Source organism: Sinocyclocheilus grahami, unplaced genomic scaffold, assembly GCF_001515645.1.
Source record: "Sinocyclocheilus grahami isolate Dianchi unplaced genomic scaffold, SAMN03320097.WGS_v1.1 scaffold584.1, whole genome shotgun sequence".
Taxonomy (NCBI): Eukaryota; Metazoa; Chordata; class Actinopteri; order Cypriniformes; family Cyprinidae; genus Sinocyclocheilus; species Sinocyclocheilus grahami.
Genome location: NW_015505763.1, coordinates 187,103 through 211,708, shown reverse-complemented (window position 1 = coordinate 211,708; position 24,606 = coordinate 187,103). Strand labels below are relative to the sequence as shown.

Sequence of the window (24,606 nt, the reverse complement as noted above, 5' to 3'; positions counted from 1 at the left end):
TGAGAAGTGATAACTACATAAAAGCTAATATTTTTATGTATGTTTGTATTGTGTGTGCACATCTATGTATGTATGTTATGAAAGTTACTGTTAATTGTTAAAGTAACTTTTTTTTTTCTTTTATATCTGTGCGTAGTCATATTATACTTGGTGTAAATATCTTAAAGCTACAGCCACAGTCTGTTACGTACACATTTTTGGTTTGGAGATGCAGCCGTCGTCTAGTACGGAAGAGCTGTCATCTCGCTTTCACTGTCATCCTGTGATTCATTAAATAGCAGCAAGTACTTGATCCCATGACCCCGGTGGTGCCACCCATCAGTCTGTGCCGGAGGTCGTGACCCCGTGAACAGATAAATACTGGATTATTGAACAATTTGGGCTGCAATAAGTAAAAAATTAAGTGTATTGAGAGTGATGCACCTACCTTAGTTGTTTGCTCTGTCCTTTTTATGTTTACATTGTTTATTGTTTCATATCTTTTTTTTTCTCAGCAGTTATTATGAGTTATTAGTCTGATAAGTATAGCTTAACTTGTATTTAACCTGGAATATTCCTTTAAGGCCTGATTATATGAATTTGCTGTGTAACATATGCAGCCAGTAGTTAACTTTGAGACCATATGGAGAAAAAAAAGTGCCCATGAGTTCTGACAAACAGAGCACCCCTTCAGGCAAGTATTTGCTCAGCTCTGTGAAGCCTGTGGGGGGAGAAGGATAGAATACAAACTCTGGCCTTGAGCGAGATGCTTTCACAGGGCCTCTAATGAAGAAAATATGTCTCTTTTGTTATTTCACATTCAGATGTGATCCCAAGGTTTGTGGGGAAGAGGGTAAAGAGAGAACAAAAATATAAAAGCGTCTGATCACATTTCAAGTTTCAGTTTTATTCACTTTCATAGTTCTGTTAACTCCTTCAGTGCCAGTGTGAAAATCTTAAGCAAAAATCACTGCCTTGATGCTCCGATGCTGTGGATGGTTACCGAGGCATTGCTATGCTGTTGCTGAAGTGTTTGGGGTGGTTTTAGCATTAGCATCTTATGTGGTTGCAGGTGTTCTAATTGGTTGCTACCTTGCTAGCATGTTTTGAGTGGTCGCTAGGTGGTTGTTTACTGGCCAAAGTCAAGAGTCTCTGATGTTCTTACCAGTGTCTTGTCTTATTTTTTATTTTATGTTATTTTTTTCAAAAGTGTTAGGTCTCTATTCTAATCTAGGTATTACCTGTCTTTATTATATTTTTATTTTATTTTATAAATAAGGTCTCTGTGATACTCTGATCTCTTGTTTTGTTATTTTTAGTGGCATTTAGTTTTAGTTTTCTCTATATCTCTTGATTTGACCCGTCTTATTGTTTTTTTTATTTTTTATTATTAATTAGTAAACAAACATGGACTTTTTAAACTGAATGTGGGACTTCCATTCCAACAGACTGCATATTAACCATTGTGCTTCATGCTGTCTCTGGTCTGACCGAATGGCTAGTTTGGCACTGAATTGGGTTTACAGTACAGCTCAGTCTCTAAAACATTTAGCCTCTATTAAAGAAACTTCAAGCTAAGCAACTGTCGCTAATAGGCTTTGTGTGCCAAAGTGTGTGCTAGCTAAGAAAGACAGAGAAAATAAGAAACAGCAGCTCTCTTGAAACTTATAACCCAAACCTGGGGGCAAAATGACACGTCCTTTCTAACTTTTAGACTTCTGTTGAGAAAAGAACAAGTGAACTGCTCTTAAGGGTAAAACACTGAGAGTGTGTGTTGGAGGAGAGAGCACTTTTAATAACAGTTGTTTCAAATGTTCTCAAAGGGGCTCAGCTTGCAGGGGGTTTTCCAAATAGGTAGAAAAGGGGATTTTGATGTGCACAAAAGAATTGTTTGCTGAGTGTGGAAAGATACACAATGCACATTTGCTTTTACTTTACCAAAAAAATGTCTCTTCTCGCTTTCTACCTCTATCTGTGTCCTCAGGCGATCCGAAGAAGTCATGCAGTAGGAGCTGCAGATTTTGCCTGTTAATTCCTTGCAACCTTGATACTCGTACACAAAAGCCCTCAAACACAAAATGGTTTATTTTTCAAGTAAAACCTTGAAATTAGTGGAGGCATTATCATGTGAGCTCAAGGACAGCTTCTTTCGTTTTGTTTGCTCTGAATGCTTGTGTTTTGCACTTGTGAGGTGGCTTATCACCAGGTCCAGACTGAAAGTTTACATTTTTAAGCCCATTTTCTGTCTTATTTAATTTTATTAATTTTTTTTTATTTTAAAGTGTCTGTGCATTCACTTGTGTTTTTAATAATCAGCATTTACAAATCTCCATGTTTCGTTATGGTTTTAACAATGCAGGCACATGGCAATTGTTGCAAACACAGCGCTCCAGTGATGATTATCCACACTCGGAGATTAGCTCTGGATGCTGACAGCTGTTTCAGCTCTAGGCAATTATTCCACCATACAACATTTCTTCAGAGGAAACGGCTCTACCGTTATAATCTGTCTTGGCCCAGCACAGTCTACCAAAGCACAGACATCATGCACAGCAGGAGCCAGACAGAATGGAGCGGCGGGTATTAGATCTGCCTCTCTTTTCTTGACTTCACCCGGTGCTGGAGCTGCACGAGGCTGAAGGATAGTGGTTGGCCACCAGTGTTGTCTTGATTGCTGTATGATGCACCTTGTTTGGCTTCGACAGGAAGGAACAAACTCTCTGAACCAGATATGACCGATCAGTCTTATCCAAACATATGGAAAGGTTTCTGGAGTGTTCATGTGTGTGCATGCATGTGCCCGGAATCACAAACTGACGGAATGGGAATGATGCATAGGTTTATTTTTATTCATTTTTAGTTATTTATTTTTGTTTATCTGCACTGCAAAAAAAAATATATATATGTATATATATATATATATATATATATGGCCCGAGAAACAGTATTTCAGTAATATTTTATATTTAATTTCAAAAGAAAATGCTCTTTGCATTTTTTGCATCAACGATTTTTTTTTTGAGTTTGCATTATGCTACGACTCTCAGGCTGTCAGGCTTCCAAAACTGTCTTAGGGGCCGCCTGAGTGATGCATGTTTGAGAGTTGAACACCCTGTCGAGAAGCGTTTCACTGCAAGAACCCAAATGACACCGACACCCGCCTTGAGGGCTGATACAAAACAGGGCTAACTTACTGCCGCTGACAGCCATATGCACAGGGACGGCTCCAAATGTGTCTCCCACACCACTACTGACAGCAGCCTCTATGAGGTCACACTCAGGGTGAGTAATGGGTGTGAACGATCGGAGGTCAGATGTTGAGTGGATTATCAGGCAGAGGGGATCGGCCCAGTGCCCCGCAGTGGTTAGAGATAAGGATAATGTCACTGTTATCAGCAAAGCTTTTCCATGTGTTGATGTACACATCCCAGTCAAGCGTGGATTGGCGTTGGAGTTTGTTGTGATAACAGAGTGACGTAGCCGCTGGGTGGACAATTCTGGTGAATGTGTCATTTGTAAAGTCAGCATAAAAATAGCCATTATCTAATAGATGGATAAACATGCATAATTAATGCAAAGTGCATCAGCATTTTGTTTTTGTGTTTGTTTGTTTGTTTGTTTGTTTTTGGATTGTTTGTAAATGTGTTTCCCCCAAAAGAGAACATTTACAATATAAAAAAATTATTATTATTATTTAATTATCACAAAACAAAAAAATGTATAATTGTCATTATAAATTTGTCATTTATAATTATGACAGCCTGCTTTAATGTGCATGAGTTGTATATGTGTCAAATAGAGTGATTTGTGTTTGTTATGGTTAATATTATGATTGTATATAATTATTAATTGAACATTAGTGGCTTTTACTCCATTTTACTGTGGTAAAATCACTGCAGTTTATAGCTTTAAAACCTTGGTTTATACATATGTCAAATGTACTCAACACAATTAAGTAGGCATGTTCAATATTTCTTTCATTTGAAGTCCACTCCACTCGAGTGCACTCTGGTTCGCCTCAGTGTGAAGTTGCTTTTTGGTTTTGAGAGGTGAGCATGTGTTAAAGGTTGCTGCTGCAGGATTTGGTTTACCCTTTGAAGTGTCCTTGGGAGGGAAGTCTGTTTTTCGGCTTGGTAAGATCAGCTAAGCTCTTCTAAGGTTCCAAATTTATGCTCGTACTCTTTTTGTGTGATGTGCTTCGACTTTGCCTTGCCAGATCACCGCTCGTGTGTTTCATATCACATAAAATGTATCCATTCGTGGGAGCATATATGACTCCTTAACTGTGTTGGGCAGTAACGCATTACTTAGTAACGCGTTACTGTAATTTGATTACTTTTTTAGTAACAAAGTAATTTAATTAGAAATTAGAGTATAGTTACGAGCCGAAGTCTCTATACGTTACTGCCGCGTTACATTGCTGACAGAATGCAGTGTTTTATAATCTAGAGATTGTAAAAAGGATGTAGCACACGCACTGTCGAGTCAAGTGCCAGTGGATTAGAGACCTGCTCCCGCGAGACCCGACGCAACAGCAGCGCGGGACAAGATGGGTGCTCATGAAATTTGCGTGCTCACAAATCCTCTCATTATAACACGAATTGTAGACATTATGAAAGATTCATTATGCATATATTTATTGTGTTATAACAGAGATTTGTGAGATTGCGATGAACTGAAATGTCTTTTAGAGATTATAAATGCAGTGCTCTTTGCTGGCATTCTGCCATGCCAAACCATGCACGCAGCAGCCGCTCGCTTTAGTTAAAAATAACAGTGTTCTGTGAATGTTGATGCTTTAATAACAAATATTTATCGGGAGCGTGTATGCTGGGATTTCATAAATTTCATGGAGAAAAAAGTAACGTAACTAGTAATGTAACGAATTACTTTTGAAATAAAGTAAACAGAACAGTAACGTGATAACTTTTAAAAGGAGTAATCAGTATTTTGATTACATTTTCAGAGTAACTTGCCCAACACTGCTCCTTAAGCACCATTCAAGTCTGAATCCTGAAACTAAAGCAGATTGATGTGACGAGAGTTTTGCAGACTGAACTTGGTGTCCATAGGGGCGAAACTTGAGCTTTCCACCAAGAAAGAAATGGACAAAACATTCTGCTAAACCATGCTAGATTATAACATCATGTTGAATGCGAATGTATGAAAAGAAAAAGGCTATTCTTGCCTGTTTTTATGCCATTTTATTTATAAAAATGCACTAGACAAATGTTTTTGCCTGGGTTTGATTGTTTTGATGCAACTGGATGTCTTGCACAGTAAGTGTTGCATTTATGCAGTGTCAAGTTAAAAACACTTGTACCCTTTAGATACCTGCATTCCATTTCGTGACTTAAATGAAAGAACAAACCGTGTGAAAGCTTATATCATTGTGAGTGACAGATTACTTGACTATTAAAATAGAGACAAAATTCGTGACAGCACAGCTCTTCTCTGTCTCTAGCTTATGCTTGACAACCAAGTGTCAACATCTATAGCGTACTTGCACAAAGGCTGGATGGATACACAAGTCTTGGCAAGATAAGTCGACCGGTATCTGATGCTTAGATCTGGCATGACTTCCCTTTGCTAGTGAGTTTTTAAGGTCAAGGCTACTGTTCTTACTCTACTGAGTCAACACTCTCTGACCCTGTTATGTGTTTCACCACAGATATACAGATCTAGAGGTGCTGACAACCTCTCTCTCTCTCTCTTCTGCTCAGCTTTGGCACATATGATAAAATAAACCATGACATACCCATGAGAAGTTGAAAGCATAGTTAACTTAAAATTCCCTAGAAGAAATATTTACTAACTCTGTTACTCCAAACCTATACGACTTTCTTAATTTGTTGATGAAAAATACAACATTTTTGAAGATTTTTTAAAATTCAATTCACAAATCAGACCCATTTCATTACATTTTATTTGTATTGTTTTCTTTAATTCATTTTTCATTAAAATTTTCCTAATTTATTATTATTTTTTTTTTTTTAGTTAAACTTACTGACTCAATGATTCACAGTGGCTAATAGCTTAAAGCAGCACTATGTAACTTTTTATGTGTTCAACATTTGCAAAATGTATATAATGAGCGAGTACATCATGAATTCATCTTCCAAACCGCTTTTTTGTCTTATTCCAAATCACTACTGTACACTTATAATAAGTACTTATATTTGGACTATTGTAGCCTGGTCACCGCTGCGGAGTAACGCATACCTGTGTGAATCGCCATAGACATAAACTTAGAGAAGTAGCTCCGGTTGGAATGTTCTTCCGCGGGATGTGTGCAGTTCTGTTTATTAACCGCTAGAGCGCCAAAAGTTACATAGTGCTGCTTTAAATGGTTAATTTTTTAAGAAACATTTGGTCTAGTTCTCAAATCAGACTCATTCAATTTTATTTTAATTGAATTGTGTTTTTTCTCCTTTTTTCATTTAATCTAAAATGGTCACTTTTGTTTTGTTTTTTTGTTTAATTTATTTGCTTCAACTTACTGACTCAGTGATCCGTTTACAGTGGTTAACACTAGAACTGCCAAGGGGTAAATTTTACCCGTGGCTGTTTTTCAAATGTACATAAAAGATTTAAAATAAAACATTCAAGTTCCCAGTCATTGACTTTTACTAAAATTATGTAATTTACAATCCACAAATTATTTAGAATAAACCAGATCAAAAAACGGGGCATTTATACCTATAAGCGCCAGCGGGTCAAATTTACCCACCTATATAATGCATGTATTTTCGTGCTGTCATTTTCTTGCCGCTTATGTTTTAACATTGTACATTTCTAGGCAACACCTTTCACTCACTGATTTAGTGGTTATCAGTTTCATAAATAAAGTCAATATGACTAAAAAAGGCGATTTATGGAAGGTAGGTATTAGAAACACTAAATGCCATGAGTGATGGAGAGTCTGATGGTAAGTTATGCGTCCTGGGTCGGCTCAGCATCTGACGGCTCATCTGACAGTGATCCAGATATCATATTTACATGTTTTAACCTCACGTTACTCTAATTGGTCAAACTTTGGTTTAATTATTTAATTTTTGTCTTGCCATATCGTTTATTGTTCGCTACTGTGTTGCTATTCTAGTCTGGCCATTTCCTGAAGAAGAAAAAAATCAGATCTATATGATGTAATGAATAAAACAATTTTTTGATTACCCAAAGTTTAATGGTGGTGTTCTCTTATTCAAATTATAAATGATATAACTAAACAAATTAATAAATATTTAGGTGAAGCTGTGCGCTTGAATTTATCATTGCATCATCCTATGCAGTGTGGTGAATTATTATTGCTCATTATTGTCTATAGGATATTTTAGTAATTTAAATACCATGGGTTATCTTAATATATTGATTAACGACATTGTATTATAATATTACACCACCCAAATATTTAGGCTACTACCTTCTAATTTCCGTTGTCAGTGCAGGCTCTTTTTTTTTTTTAAGCTTAGGCTACTGACCGTTATGGATTAGTGTAGCCTGCATTAAAAACATCTTGAACATAAAACAACAGGATAAAAATATAGTTGATGACTAGACATAATCATTTCATGACTCTAGACACTTTTTTGTGAAGACAGTGGCATACTACAGTGAAATAATATATTCTTTAGCCATATAAATACAGTTGTCATGTGCGTGGGTAAAATTTACCCGCTGGCGCTTTTAGGTATACAGCGACCTCTTGCGGTTCTAGTCTTTATAGTTTTTTTTAAGAACCATTTGATCCTATTCATAAATCAGAATAATTTTATAATATTGTTGTATTTTTTTCCTTTTTTTAATTGAATTTTTCCTGAATTATCTGTTTTTTATTTATTTAGTTCAACTTAACTTTGGATAATAGCTTATTAGAGGAGAAGATTATAAGTGATTTGGACTCCCAATATTTCTAATATAGAATATAGAAGTCATCTGAACATGTTCAATTGAATTCAATTTAACTTTTCACGATGCAAATCGTTGCAAAGCAACTTTACAGCAAATTAAGTTTCTACAATATTTAGTAGTAGCTTATCAGTGATGACTGTCAGTTAATGTACATATGGCAATTAAAGACGTAATCAAACAGACGATGAACACTATTAACAGCAATTATTATATGATGCAATCAAACTTATAGCAAAATGTGGTAGTTCTGTATGTTGTTTCAGGGTTGGCATCATCTGAGGTCCTCTGAGGGGTTGGCATCATCCCTTCTCAGGTGTGTCATCTGAACATGTGTCCCCTAGAACAATAGGTTTAGAATGACATGAGAGTAAATAATTACATAATTTTCCATTTTGAACTGTCTCTTTAAATATTCGATCAATCTCAATATCCAGTTCTGAAGCAGGCCTGTAGAATGATCTCTTGACCCCTACCAACAGTCACTTCGATGTGTGTCTTTGTGCATGTTGTCTTAACTTTTGGGATGCCCCCTCCCCTCTGTACAGCTTAAGTGTCACAGCACGGCTGGCTGATCATGCTGTTCTTACTCAAGGCACTTGTCTGACACCCTACCCCTCAAAGAAGAGTATGTGATCATGTATGGGAGGGAGGATTATTCTATTTACAGTCACAGAACTGAGACCTTTTAATCCTTCTGTAACACACACACACACATACCCCTACACACAAATACAACATTGAGAGGGAGTTTGGGCAGATTGAGTTGCATGTTGAAAATAGCCATACTCTGATAGAGTCCTCTGATAGTGCAGCTCTGCATCTGATGAGACATACTACAGAGGTCCAGCAAAATAGACAAACAAAGGTATGAAATGAAGAGAGAGGCTCATTTTAACAGCTGCTTTTACATGTGAACTAACACATCATGTGCATATGTGTGCATGAGTTAAGTGTGAGAAAATTATGGATGAATTCATACAGTTGCACCACTTTTGCATGCAGTATTTCAACTTAAACCTGCATCTAACTGACAACCTTTGGTTCATTGTCATGGTCATTAAATGTCATTAAATTCAGTAAAAGTCACACACTTTTTTTTCTATGCAAAACTCTAAATGCTAAACTCTATTTATATACTAGTTATGAATAATTACTATATTAACTATTTACTAGTTATTTTTAATAAACATTTTATCAGTTCATGCATTCCCTGAGAATCGAACCCATGACTTTGACATTGCTAACTCCATGCTCTACTGTCTACTTTCTTATTTTATTTGTTTTGTTTTATGTTAATTATTTCAATTATTTTAAGAAACATTTGTCTTATTTTTTTCTTGAAATGTGGCGTGATACTGTATAGTCCAAGTAAAGTACACTAGTATATTTGTTTGTTCTAAACCCTGAACCTACAAATGGGGAATCGTGCCATGCAGCTTTACTTTTGCAAAGATTTTATGGGCACATTTGCACCGTTACCTGATTTGCATAATTCCTTTAGTGAATCGGGCCCTTAATGCAGACAGCGGGTACAAATAAATGGCTCTATCAGCGGGCTCTATTCATTCTTAGTGAATTCTCCCCATGAGTATTTGTATGTGGGTAACATGAGCATGTGTAAGGTTCTCATCGGAGACATGCAGGCAGAAATTCATAACAAAAGGCTTTTTATTTCTCATAAACTGACAGCCTCAGAATAAAGTATGGCATGTGTAATTTACTGCCGCCCATGCTTTCTCTTTGCTCACTCATCATTAACACCTCTCTCCATCAGAACATGCTGCACTGTTACGGCCCCTGCAGCCTTGACTGCCTTCAGCATTTTTCAAGGACAATGACCATTTCTGACATCATAAATCAAGCAGAGTGGAAGTACAGGGGCTTTTGTCCGCAGCATTTTGCTTGTTAGTTTTTTGATGGATGGAATTAATCATCATACTGAATGAAAGAGGAGCAGTTTTCAGAAGTGTTAATCATGTTCTTGACAAAGATTCATAAGCTTTGAGTGTTTTTGTTCCTTTGGATTGTCATTTTTGAGCAGTTGATCTGTTTGTTTCAGCAGTCAGTCTCTTTATTCAGGGCATGTTGTGGTCATCTGTGTAATGACATGGGCCGTGGCATTACTGTGTGTGTCCATGCATGAGTTTAAGGGGTGTGTGCAGGCATGTGTGAACACACGTACATGTTCTTAGGATGATGCAATCATGTACATGGATAAGGGTGATTAACTATGTTAAGTCTTTCTTAAATCTGGACACTTCTATTTCTACGTAGATAACTCCGAACACTTTAAAATTGACTGAAAAACGTATTAGATTTTGATTTGATATGAAAATTACTATAGTATCTTACGTCATCAACAAAAGGCAAAATGAATGGGATCGGTGTACGAACCACAAACTGTATGAAATACCCTAATGTGGGTAAAAGTCACATCTTTATTTTCGGTAATCAGTGGGATCAAATCATATTTACACAATGCTGAAAAGGACACTCCAGAATCACACACAAATTCTTAATATCAAAAGAAGATCCACTGATATGCTGTTAATGCCGGAGTCCAGTATCCTTTAAATGTATATTATTACACTGCTCTGTGGAATACTTGATTCTGATTGGTCAGTCGCGACATTCCAAGTTATGTTATTCCTCGATAAAAAACGATAAAAGCTGATAACACAGGCTTATCCGGGTAACTGAAGTCAGCACTACACACTTGCTAAGGAACAGATGGATGGATTATAAGATAACTAACAAACTGGTAAGATTTTAAAACAGACAGACTTAAAATCTTTCTGCTTCACCTCGGGGCCCTGGTCACCCTGTAGGGGGTTATTCTACTATAACAACCGACTGGATGTACATTGTCCCTTACTTATTAAATTGTGCTTAAGATCTCTTAGGAAATTATATTACTCGGCAAAAACTTTTGAATAAATTTTTAACAGTCAAAGTTTATACTTTTTCAACTTGGAAACTGGCATGGTGTTAAAATACCAACTTACCAACCAATTTTTAATTATATGAAGGTCACATTAAAACTAACTTTATTGTCGACGCCAATAACCTCGTGGTTAGTGTGCCGACATACAGCGCACATGCACTCACGCGACCCAAGTTTAATTCCCATCTCGAATTCCTTTGCTGGTCCTGCTCCCCTTCCTTCACCCAATGCTTTCCTGTATGCTCTCAACTATCCTGTCTAAATAAAGGTATAAAAAGGCCCAGTAATAATAATTAGGGGTGGGAGAAAAAAATCGATGCATCGCGGTTCTCTCTCCAACGATTCTGGATCGATTCTGAGCTTATTCCAATTCCTCACACACATACACCACTTGAACCTTCCGTAAAGTAATCTTTCATAAAGTTCGGAAAGGTTGAAGTGAATTACAAAGACATTCGCGGGCTTCATTGCACAGGATTCACTGTGAGAGACGCGCGCTTTGTTTGACGTTACACTTGAAGTTCCTTACATATGCTCTAGGAAGTCATCATTTATGTGGTTTGGAATGCAGTGGACTTATATATTTAAAATATGAACCTCACTAACAGAAGGCTTGCTTTCAATTTCAAATGCTGTAGCACGCTTTGTGAAGACTGCTCGTGAAGACTATGCACGACTCCGTGTAAGTGGTCTCAAAATGGTTTTATGACGCAAAATTTATGTAAACACAGCCAGTTGTGTCTTAAGGGATTAAATGGACAGGACAAACCACTTTACTACTTATATTTCAAAAGAAATCCGTGCATGAATGCAGTTTAATAGATCTCCCGCTGTCTATATGATGTCATAGTAAAAAACAACAGTAAAGATGAAGAAAAATCACTCTCAGTTCTTGAATGGAAAACGTTCAGATACTCTTAAATACTGAAAGCACTCTTTGTTTGTTGTTTGTAATATGTTTCTATGTTCCTCTTTATTATTTGCTACTTGCTTGTATGTTTTGAAGTTATATTTCTAAGTTATAAATTCTTAACATACAACTGTTTTAATAATTTTTTTTCAATTTGTAATTATTTTTAAAAGTACTTAATTACTTATGTAAGGATATGTAAATGTAAGGATTTTAAGATTCTCAAGTCGGGTAAACTAATTAATTAATAAGAGGGGGGGGGAGGGGGGAGTAGATCAAGAATCGTTCTGGAATCAGATGAAATCATCAGTGAAATCATAAACTATTTCTGTATTTTGTGTGTGTGTGTAAAAATTTGACACAAACCCCTCAGTTGGGCAGTAATCAACTAAATTAGAACTTTACTAATAAACTAATAAAATGAATGAAATTTGCTTTAAAGATTATCATACTTTTTCCTAGGAGAAAGCTTAAGATAAAATTTGAAACTTCATGTGTATTTGGGAAAAACATTTTTTATTTGTGTGTATTTGAGATAAGCAAATTACTGGCTGAGAAATTGGCATTAGTAAGACAAAGGAGAATTCCATGTTATTTAAGAGTCGTTGAAAAAGTAATTTCCATTGCAGAAAGCTCTTAAACACAATATATGTTTTTAGGTGATGGAAATTCCATTGTGGTGGCAGTTCAGTGGGGCTACAGTGGTCTGTCTGTGTCCAGTGTCCTCTGGCTACATGGCACTCCACAGAAGTCTAGCAAGTCTGCATGTCTCTTGCACTCACGTCAACACATAGCCGTGGTGTGAAGTGGGAAGTGACGATGCTCCTTTTGGTCTAAATGGGGTCTTTATCAGGCCCCTCTCGCTTGTTTGACTGCTAACTGTGTTCTGGCTAAAGCATGAGAACAAGACTTTGGAGGCTCTCACATGAGTGTTTCTGTCTCCTGGCCAAGAACGCCAGTCCCAAGGCCTTTACGAAGTCCGTGTCATGCTTTTAAGAGCCTTCCAACAAATCTGTTGCTGGTAAACCATCTACTATAATATAAATAAAAGAGGAAAAAAAGTAAAATGCATGCAAACATCACTGTTGCCAATGCAGTGACCATGCTTCTTGTCACAAGACTTTTCACTGACTTTCTCACTCCCCAAAGGCAGGATGGCGTCTGTTAAGGTTTTTTTTTTAGGTTTTTTTTTTTTTTTTTAGAACAGCCTGTTGGACCCTTAGGCACAGTGTCTACCCATCAGCAACTTTCATTTGCTCAAAACCCTTGTGTCGCTGATATAATTAAAGTGTGTAATTGAATATGAACGCGTGTAGAGTGAAATTAATAATGTGCCCTGTTATTGTGACAATTGTTGCTTCATCACCTTGGAATGATACAGTAAAATGTGCACAAACACATTGATTAATAAACATTTGTGATGAATTTAGATTTGTTTTAGCTGTCATTTCCACAGAAATGTAAGTTTTAATGTTTCTCATTCAAACTACACTTGAGAGCAAAAGAATGTCTGGATGAGGGCAGCCAGACACATTTTAGCTTGGCGAGAGAGAGAGAGAGAAACAGAACCACGTCTTTATTCCACTGTCCAACTAAATATTTTATTGCCGTCATTCTAGCATAGTACATGTGCACTGCTGCTGCTGGATATGAAAAAAATGAGGCTAGGGACACACACTCAGCATCCGTTTCTTGTACTCACATTCAGAGGAAGTAGGAGAGAGTGCATAATCAAATGAGCGAACCTCGGTCTCACGGCACAAAATCAATCTGAAATCTCAATGCTGGCCTGTCTGGCCCCATTCTGAAGAAATTTACAGAAAAGTTAGGGCCTTCTGGAACTCAGCTTTCTTTAACCCAGGCCCTTAGAGCCGATATGTTGACGTGTCTAAATGATGTGTGTTTGCTTATGTTTTGCAGCTGAACTCGCCCATGAACTCTGTCAGCAGCTCAGAAGATATCAAGCCGCCCCTGGGCATCAACGGTGTGATGAAGGTGCCAGTCCAGCCCTTGGGCACCCCCCTTTCCCTCTCCAAACACATCTGTGCCATCTGCGGCGACCGCTCCTCAGGTACCAAAACACATTGTGATATATATATCTCTATTAGGCCAGTGTTGCACTGCAGGGCTGGTTGGAATGAAAAACAGCTCAAATATCAGTCTATGCTGGTTTTCTGGTCTTAGCTGGTCTTTTAGCCTGGTCAAAATGATAATTTGAGTGGTTTTGGGCACTTTTTTAGCAAGCTAAATCAGGCTTAAACCATCGTAAACCTGCTAAGACCAGCTTTGGCTAGTGTATATGTGCAAACACAAAATCCAGCCCCAAATGCAAACTGTTGTGCTAATGTTACAATGCAGGGCTGGTTGGGACAAAAATAAGAGCTTAAAAACAGTCTACGCTGGTTTTCTGGTCTTAGCTGATTTTCTAGTCCAGTTAAGATGCTCTTTTGGGTGGTTTTAGAGGGATTTTGGGCACCTTTTAACTGGTCGGCTAGCTAAACAAGTTCAGTCAGACTGGGAAATTAGCTAAAACCAGCTTAGGCTGGTTTAAACAGGTTTATTTTTCAGCAGGGAAACAGTGCAGTATTTTGTAAACAGCACAGAGACACAGTGTTTACACTACAAGAAGATTTGCTTCAGAAGATCTTGCAATATTAAGCTGGGATAGAAGAAGGTATTTTAACACATTTCAGCTGAAAGGTTGTAGATTCAAATGCCACAAGCACTGATCCATGAATTATTACCATTGTAGACCTGAATATAACTCCTTAGGCTTCTATGTTTGCATTTTTTTCCAACAGGTAAACACTACGGTGTGTACAGCTGCGAGGGGTGCAAGGGTTTCTTCAAGAGGACTGTGCGTAAGGACCTGACTTACACTTGTCGAGACAGCAAGGACTGTATTATCGACAAGCGCCAGCGCAACCGCTGCCAGTACTGCCGCTATCAGAAGTGTTTGGCCATGGGAATGAAGAGAGAAGGTACAGCACATAAAGTTGAGGATAGAAGATTTTTCTTTTTCCTTCTGAAATTTTATAGCACTAATCACTCCACCAGCTCTCATTAAAATCAGTGACTTCCAATGTTACGTAAATTTAGCATCCATTTAGCATCCATTTGTGTTAGCTGAGGTACATAAGGACTTGGTTGAAGGAGTCCATTGTTCTTTGCACTGACTGGCCTGAGCTTTCCACCATGGGGTGAGATGTTTTGTGCATTCGCTATTAGAAACAATCTCACCTCTGTGTGACTCTCAATCAGCCCTTAAATAGTCAGACTGCTGGTCAGTGCTTAATTAGCATTCACTAGACGTTCAGTCTGCCAATCTGCTCACGGTAAGACATTGGTCAGGGAGTTCATTCTACACATGATGGCTGTACTCAAGATTCCAGGTAGTGTACTCGGGAGATACTGAGAGAAAACAGGAAATGGTTCGTCGATGCAAGGTGGGAAGGTTTTTTTTTTTTCAGATATGCTTTTTGTCGCTAAATATAGAAGACCATATTTTCTCCCAAATCATCACCTGAGGCAGAGCGAGATGAAAGAGAGGAAGAGGTGAGGGGTGGGTTATCATGCTGAAGAAAAGGGGGCATTAGCACTTTTTGTGCGCTTGTCCCCCAAAAAAAGGAGACGTGAAAGTGCTTAAGCATGCTAATAGAAAATTTTAGCACACAGCAGTTGGAATATTGATCTGAGAGACTATATTTTGCCCCTCAGTCAAAACAGAATAATTTTAGATTTATGAGATATTAGAGCAGAGACGTGTTTTCTGTTTTTAAGATTGAACCGATGAACTCTTGTAGCTTGCATTGTATGCCTGCTCACATACATACGCACATGATTGTTGTTTACGTGTGCTTTTTGTTTGTCTTTTTAGCTTAGTGTGTCCAAAACCACTAAAACCTCTGCTATGTACAATTCCACATTCAGACACATTGACTATTAACTATTACTTTAGTAATAATTTAATAAAAAAAATATATATAATAATTATTTGTTGCCAGATATGTCATGGATGACAAAGGCACAAAAAAAAAAAAGTACAGTAATTATATAAATAATAATAATTATAAGGATCTGCTTCAAATTCTTTTTATTCCATGGTCTGTTGGAATTCTTGATTCTGATTGGCTGGCAGGTATGCATTAAAACCGTTTAATGCACAGGTAGTTCCAAGTCAGTTTAATCACTGTTCTATATTAATGCGCTGCTTTAATTGACACACACAAATGCACACACATCACTCACACACAGAAAGAGAGAGATTGGAGATCCCACTGCGCACACAGAAACGTTCAGGAGTAGGCCAACATAAACTTATCAATGCTGCCCCGCGACTTTTATTAATAAAACCACTTAGATACTGGATCACTGCATTATATTCCTCAGCAACGAGGAGGTAAAATCTCTGTTTAAGTAACTAAACTCACAACTTCAATGTTTGTAGAGAGAGAGACGCACAGACGCAGGTAAACACAACTGTCATCTTTCTCTCTCTCGATCAAACGATCGATAATTAATTCAAATAAGTGCTATAATTCATTCAAATAAATGTGATCTAACTGCACTATTTCATCTCTGTGTCTGATTTGAAGCAGGCAGAATGCTAGAGCTAATGAGCCGTAACTGACTTTTTGACGTAACTGAATTTTTTTACCCATTCGGTCAAATATTGCGCTGCAAAGAGTAATACTAGTTTTAACTTGTCTATAACTTGGCAAATGACCATGGAATAAGCGGGATAATCAACGGCTTGCCGTGCATTAAAGGATTTTAAATGCACTTCGCATCGGCTGGTTCTTTGCCTCCATGTCGTGCATTTAAAAAAAATTAACTTAAATGATTTTAGCAAATGGCTGCAATATAACAAAGAGTGAAAAATTTAAGGGGGTCTGAATACTTTCCGTACCCACTGTATATGGGTGCTTGTATATTTGTGCTTGTATAGTTTTTTGTTTAAATTTATTTTCCATCAGTTTCCTTAATATATGTATCAATTTATGATCAGTTTCAAATTCTTTTCATATACAATACAGTTCATTCATGATATGTCCCCAAGCTTAAACATTTATAAAGATGTTTAAAACAACACTAAGCTGAACTAAGGTCAGTGTCTTTGCAAGCAGTCAGACTTGTTGGGCCTTATAAATGATTTATTGTGGCTATAGATTGCATAGCTCTTGTTTCATGTGAGAGAGTAAATCCTCCCCCTGTAGTACTGCGATCATACGTACATGACGTCTCGTTCTCACACCCACTGTCTGACCTTAGTGCAACCTTTCGTCTCTCTTATTTATATCATCACGGCTTCTTTCAAGGATATGATCATTTGCTTGCGTTCGCCTGTTTCTGTATCCCATAAGCTCGCACTGTACCCCGAGGCACAGGAGAGCTGGGCCACGCTTGTTCCAAAAAGAGCTGAGCGAATCTGCAGAAAAACAGGATTAAATGAATTTATGCTCTCCTTCTCTCCAGGGGAAATAAAGCTAACGTGATTTCAGCCCCTCTCACCTTTCTCTGACTCCTGGCAGAGTATTTTACCCTTGGGCTGACCTCCAGACAGCACTTTCCGTAAAGCAGAATCCCCCCGTTTCGGAGCCCCTCCACCACCGCGATACCACTGTGATTCACTGTTGTGGAAAATAGTGAAGAGTTAGGGAAAGGAGAACGTTTAGTGTTTGTGTGTTTTAATGTGCTGTGAATAGGAACTGGGTTTGAAGACTTTTGGATGAACTGTGCTCCGCACATACGCACTCTAACCACAAGTGCTTAGATTGTGGTTAATACAGCTCTGGCCACAGTGAGATTGAGTGACTATTCAACACTAACCACTTCCTGTTTCTCTGAGCTGATCAAATGTCTGATCTGTTAAAGGGCTAGTTCACCCAAAAATGAAAATTCTGTCATTAATTACTCACCCTCGTGTTGTTCCAAACCCGTAAGACCTTCGTTCATCTTCGGAACACAATTTAAGATATTTTTGATTAAATCTGAGGGCTCTCTGACCCTCCCATAGACAGCAAGATAACTACCACATCCAAGGTCCAGAAAAGTACCAAGATGATCGACAAAGTAGTCCGTGTGACATCAGTGGTTCAACCATAAAGTTAAGAAGCTACGAGAATTATTTTTTGCGCAAAGAAAACTAAAATAATGGCTTTATTCCACATTTACGTCTCTACTGCGTCACTTTGGACGCGTGTTCACGACAGTATCATGACCTTAAACGTGGTAGTTACCTTGCTGTCTATGTGAGGGTCAGAGAGCCCTCAGATTTCATCAAAAATATCTTAAATTGTGTTCCGAAGATGAACGAAGGTCTTACGGGTTTCAAACAACACAAGGGTGAGTAATTAATGACAGCTTTTTGGGTGAACTAACCTTTTAAACATTATGCTAATCCATTAGCTTGAAACTTAAAATAAAGCATTCTCATGTTTCAGACAGCTTGGATCACATATCTTTCCCGTAGCTGCTCACTCTGTTTCATCTGCTATTTTTTAAATGCATTTCATCCATAGAAATGCATTATTCACTGCTGTAGTTTGACGTGACTGGCGAAAGTTTTCAGTGCGCAGCGGGCAGACGCGACTAATCGATAATGACATTCATTGTCGATTTTTTTCATGATTGATTATTATCTATTTTATCGATTAGTTGTTGCAGCCCTAAAGCCAATTGTTTATTTTTCCATAATTTCCTGCTTTCTCTCGGGTTTTTATAATAGGTTTTTATACTTGAAAATACATTATATTTGCAGGGGGATAATCATGTTTGAGAGTCCATTATTTTTCAGGATCAGAAAGTATGAAGACCTGTGGTGTAGTTTGTTAGCATCAGCTTGATATCGGTGTTTATTTGTGTTGACTTCTTGATTGACCAACTGTAGTGACCGTGACTAGTGTTGTTACATACAGCCGTCCAGGAGGAGCGCCAGCGAGCCAAGGACCGCAACGAGAACGAGGTGGAGTCGACCAGCAGTGTGAACGAAGACATGCCTGTGGAGAAGATCTTGGAGGCGGAGCTTGCTGTGGAGCCCAAGACGGAGACTTACATTGAAACCAATGTACCAATGCCCTCGAATTCAGTAAGTGACATCTCTTCCTCTTTTTGCTCTGAAAAGCCTGGGGGAAAACCCACCTCAGGTTTACTGTACAAGAGCCCCCTGTACACTTAAACAGACCCTTGAGATACATTGAAGAACCGTTTTGTGTGTTGGAGCTTTGGACCAGTGGTTGCCTCTTGGTGCTCATGCAAGAAACTCTCTCTGCCCCCATATAATTTATTTGTCTTTTCTCTTTTGTTCTGTCAAAAAATAGTTGTAAAAACATTTAATAATCAAACAATCAAGAACTGAGGGATACGAAGAACATCGAATGCTGCATTTCTATGTAAATCTGCAGGGTCAGATTTAGTTTTGGCCTAGTTACAAAAACAACTTGGGACATTTAAGAACCCCCAGAGCTAAGATATCTTCAGCCATATGCCGTGTTGCCCTGCTCGACGGCACTTATCTGTCTCTACTTGTTTGGGTGTAATGCAAGTGATTTAACTTGTTGATGGCCATACGTGATGTCATAGTAGTAGACGTCTCCCAGGAGGACTCTGTTTTCTCAGATTACCGCATTGTGAAGCACTGCTTGAAAATTACTGCTGTTCACATATCAGTTCTGCTCATTCTCTTTGTTCTTATGCTGTTCTTTACCTGTCAGCCCCCTTTTGAGTTACAAAGCAATGATAGAGTATAGTCATTTTGCTTATTAGCTTTGTTTCTGTTTGACTTACATGAAGACTGTTGAAGTTTATAGCCTCGTATTCCATCTGTTTTCTATATGTTCTGGCTTTTTTGCTACTATATTGATAGGTATTGTAGAGGTAGGCCTGGAAAGGATTGGAATGAGGGAGTGATGAGCCAAAATTGAATTAGCATTTTCTGCAAGTTTGAAGACACAGTGCCTGTGTCCCAATTCATAGGCTGCATCCTTCAAAGGCTGCATTCGAAGACTCGAAGAATACATCACAGTGGCACGCCAAGGGCTGTCCCATTTCCAAGTTTCCTTCAAATGCGGCCTTGAAATGCGTCCTTCATTTCCTGGGCCATGACGGATACTACCGATGGATCCTACAGAGCCCATACTATCCCAGTATGTTTTGTTATGCTGCCTGATATTGCAAACTGGTATTTGTTACCATATTATTTTATTGCCGTAATTATAAACAGACTGGTTTGTAACGCACATAGTTTTACAGTTTACTGCACTTTGGCCTATCACTAACCATCGCGGAGTCCACCTTGGTGCTTGTCTATCACTTAAACTTTATGCAGCTCTAACTGTTGAAATGTGTGCTAACAGCTAAATTATGATTCCAACTTTAAGGCTCAGTGTGTCAGAGCATGTATGTTAACCACTATGCTACACACCCAACTTCTTGCTCTGTTCTAATGGTTGTTTTGAATGGTAATTCCCTGCGAGAAGCAGAGCAAGATAAAGTTGTTGAATTTTCCTGTGTGCTGTGAAGTCTCCCTCCCTCGTCTAGGCACCATGACAAATCAGCACCACTAAAGTGATCATTGGCTCCACTTTCCAGCATTGTTTGAATAATGAAATAGTCTGACAGTCCCCAGGAGCTTTGAGCCTGCCGTCAGCCTCTGAGGAAGAGCGGTAGATCAGGAGGAGGATAGAGGAGGTGAGAGAGAGAGAGTTTGGGCGGTTAAGTGCGTCTTTTGGGACTGCTCTGTACCGATGCGAAAATGTTCTGGAAGCTGTTATGTGAGTAAATGGGGGTTATTTCGGGAAGATGAAGATGTGTGGGAACAGAGGACCGACGTTTGGGGAAAGGTAGCGAGACGAGGGAGAACATAAGGCCTGTCATGAGGGAGAAGCTGCCAGGCTTTACATTAGAAAGCACTCAGTCTCTTATTCGCTATCTTGGTTGGGTTCGTCACGCTGTATCTCCAGTAGGGGGCTTGTTTTTTCTGAGAGCAGTGGCGAACCAAGGTTATTGTTTTGCATTATTATTATTTATATTTTTCATTATTATGTTTAGCTTTGTGATCAAAGTAGTTATTATTTTTTTAATATTTTAATTTTTTTTTTTTTTTTTTACATTTCAGCTTTTTGTTTCAGCAATAGTTTAGTTTTTATTCTATGGACATATTTCTGTTTGTTTTTTGTATAGTTTATATACAATTAAAAACAATGTCATTAAGCTATAACCTTGTGTGCCATCAGGTGCTCACGTACAAAAAAGTTTAATTATTTATATATTAAATATAAAACAGTTTAGTTAACTTCAGTTTTATTTAGTTTTCTTTATTTTACTTCAGGTATGAGATCTTTTAAATTGACTTTTTAAATGAATATTTATTTGATTTATTTTTACTTTATTTTTATTTTATAATAACCCTGGGGTGAATTGTTTGTCCCATGTGAGATTTATTTATTATTATAAATTAAAGGAGGAGGAACTAGATTAAACCAATCTAGTTCGTCCTTGTTAAATTTATAAATGCACAAATTTGAACTTGTCAAAAGATTTCATAAATATCACGTTCAAGTATCATTGGTTTTAACCTTCGCTGTTGCTCCCAGGCAGAAATGGTGACATTGTTTCTTAAACACAACTGCTATTTAAAAAATGTGTCCGATACTGATAAACAAATAATTATTTTCATATTACAGTCAATAGTTGTCATAAATATCACCACGTTAAGTGTCATTAGTGTCATTCACTATAGCTCCCAGGCAAAGACAGTGACGTTGTGTCTTAAACACGCCAAAATTGTGCACTGACAGTTATTTTCATAGTTTAAACATTACAGTCGAACTCATCCTGCTGGCTGTAGATGATGGTTTAATACAGGATATTAAATAAAATAATAATGCAGTCTAGAGTTGGACAGCAGGGAGACACTTTACTGGAATGTGTTCCCTCTGTAGGGCTTTCTTGGCCGGCAGTCTGAGGTACGTCTCCCCCGCTCAACCGGCTCCCTCCCGCTGTCCCCGCCCCGGAGCTCTTCTTCTGTCTGTGCTCTTTTGGAAGCCACTGCCCCGTGTGCTAATTAATCAGAGGGCCTCAGCCAGGGAGGGCAGCTCATGAATGGGCCACCACTGCTGCTTAATGGTTGGGGTTTGGCCAAGCTGAATGAAGTGTGTTTATCTCATGGTGACCTAGAACAGGAGTTAAACAGGCATTAGTAACATGCCTCCAGTTAGACAGGGAAGGGCTGCCTTTAAAGGAGGAGAATATGTTCCCGTTTGCTTGTTTTTTTTACTTCTCTCTTTTTTGCTTCATTTTTTCATTTTCACATTTAATTCAGATAACATTGAGTGTTTACATGCACGGATTCAGCTTAATAAACTGACAACAGTTCATGTCAAAAATAACAAGTATGGTTATTGAATAAAACATATGACAATTTCATGAAAATTTCAAAATTCCAGTCTTTTTTTTCTTGCATTTTTGAGACTCATAATAGAGTTATTTTTGTACATATAAACACACTCATTGTGGCCATTTAGTTAATTGGAAACTCTTTATTTTGTGTTTGTTTTACTGGACACACTGTACACACAGGAAGTGTTTCTGCGACAGGGATGTCACGTGAGCTTGCAGACGCTCGTCTTTCACAGCTGTAAATCTAGACTGCTTTTTCCCTCTCTGTTGTCACGCAACAATAATATAGTTTAAGCAGACAATGAAAAATTTAAACGTCTCTCATCTCTCCTCCTCAAGTGATAAAAATTTCATAGTGCAATATACGAAAGCACGGCGTTTCGGCGAGAGCACGGGACCAGGATCTGCTGTGAATAATGCAGGCCGAATGCTTTCCATTCAGCAGGAACAAAAACAGCCATTGTTTTGTGATGGTCATGAAGAGAATGTTATCAAAGCGTCTCCTTGAATCTGAAAAACTCATCACTCGTGCCCCAGGGCTAGCGTTCGCCCCGCTCCGCCGATTCTCACAAGCAAATCATATGGCTGGCTGTATTCACACTAAAGAAATCATTCATGGTGGTTTTTACCTCGTTCATCTCATCAACCGCTTATTTTCTACTACTTGGATACTTGGATTTTAATCTAGATCAAGGATCTTCAACTTTGGAAATGTATATGATGGCTGTGTAACCCCCCATTTACCTATTAATAAGGCATAAAAAAGCCATTAAAATAATAATTATTCGTATATGTAACAGAATCACAGAGTTGGAAAAAGGATCACCCCCTCCTAAAACTGAGGCTACGTCCACACGAAGCCAGAGCTTTCCCTATCCGATCTTTTTTTTTCCCCCCTCGTCTCAAGAAATATGTGCGTTCACACGAAACCGACGTAGTATACATGCCAGACCAGTATGTGGAGCTGTAATTCTGCCACAGAGATACACTAAAAACGGAGAAGAACACTTCAGACTATGCGCATAAACCTCGCACGCGGTATACAAACGAACATGAAACAATACATTTATTAATCTGTGTTAATGTTAGTTAATAAAAAGACAATCGTTCAGTGTTTGTTCATGCTTTTGTTGCTGTTACGTGAAGTAGCGGTGTCTGACGAGGGGCGAGACGTGGGCTGATGACGTCATCGTTTCAGAAAATATACGGATTCGCTGTCCACACGAATACAACTCTGGGACCCGGTTTCAAAAAAATATCGGTTTCACTCTCCCAAAACGCCGGATCTGTGTGGACGAAACGCCTATACGATACAAAATGTATGCGTATACAGCTAAGCGTGTCTCCGTGTGGACGGGGCCTGACTAGTAAACTCAATCAGGTTTAGCTAATCACCTTCTCAATGGCACACAAAGCCATTTGACTTTCAACTGTGATCAGCTGTGGTCATTTTGATTAGCTCAGCATGAAAAGAGCTTTCCTGGAACATTTCAGTCCTTGGTAGTGCAACTGAAGCAAACAATCAACTACGGGAGGCAAGGCACTGTCAAAAGATCTCTGGGATAAAGTTGTGGACAGGCACAAGTCAGGAGATGGATACAAAAAAAATTCCAAAGGCTTTATCAATCCCTAGAAACATAGTGAAGTCTATTATTAAGAAGTGGAAGGTATTTGCTACAACACAGACCCTCTCTGAATCAGGACGTCGCGCCAAACTGAATGAAAGAGCCAAAAGGAAACTGGTCAGAGAGGCGACCAAGAGGCCTACAGCAACTCTGATGCAGTTGCAGGAATTTGACAAAGAGTGGTCATTGTGTTCATGTGACAACAAATTCTCCACATCTTGTATGGGAGGGTTGCAAGAAAAAAGCCACTCCACAAGAAAGGCCACATGCAGTCACGACTGAGCTTTGCCAAAACACACCTTGAAGATTCTGAGGCAGGTGAGACTAATTTGGCCTCAACACCAAATGATATGTCTGGCGGGAATCCAATGCAGCTCACCATCCAAATAACAGCATTCCTACAGTAAAGCATGGAGGTGGTAATATCCTGTTATGGGGTGTTTCTCTGCAGCAGGATAGAAGGAAATATGGATGGGGCAAAATACCATCAAATTCTTGAGGAAAATCTGCTGCCCTCTGCCAGAAAGTTGTCAATGGGAAGAAGGTTTACCTTCCAACATGACAATGACCTGAAGCACACAGCAAAACTGAGCACACAGTGGTTGAAGGAGAAAAAGGTGAATGTCCTTGCATGGCCTAGTCAGAGTCTAGATTTAAACCCAGTTGAGGAATGACTTGAAGACTGCAGTCCACAAACGCTCACCATCAAATTTAACTGACCTTGAGCAATTCTGCAAAGAAGAGTGGGCAAATATTTCAATCTAGATGTGCAAAGTTAGTAAAGACAGACATATCCTAACCGACTAAAGGCTGTAATTAAAGCAAAAGGTGGTTCAACAAAA

At 38.4% G+C, this 24,606-nt stretch overlaps 1 protein-coding gene across 2 annotated transcripts in view; it reads left to right on the top strand.

Moving 5' to 3' along the window:
- Positions 1 to 24,606, top strand: part of rxraa (retinoid X receptor, alpha a) — a 176,849-nt gene that overhangs the window by 141,424 nt on the left and 10,819 nt on the right. Inside the window, exons 4-6 of one of the 2 annotated variants that reach the window (XM_016240203.1) lie at positions 13,662 to 13,812; positions 14,543 to 14,722; positions 18,659 to 18,828. In XM_016240203.1, coding sequence (XP_016095689.1) covers positions 13,662 to 13,812; positions 14,543 to 14,722; positions 18,659 to 18,828 — 501 coding nt within the window. Of the gene's footprint in view, positions 1 to 13,661; positions 13,813 to 14,542; positions 14,723 to 18,643; positions 18,829 to 24,606 lie in introns of both variants that reach the window. The other variant, XM_016240202.1, reaches the window with a different exon arrangement.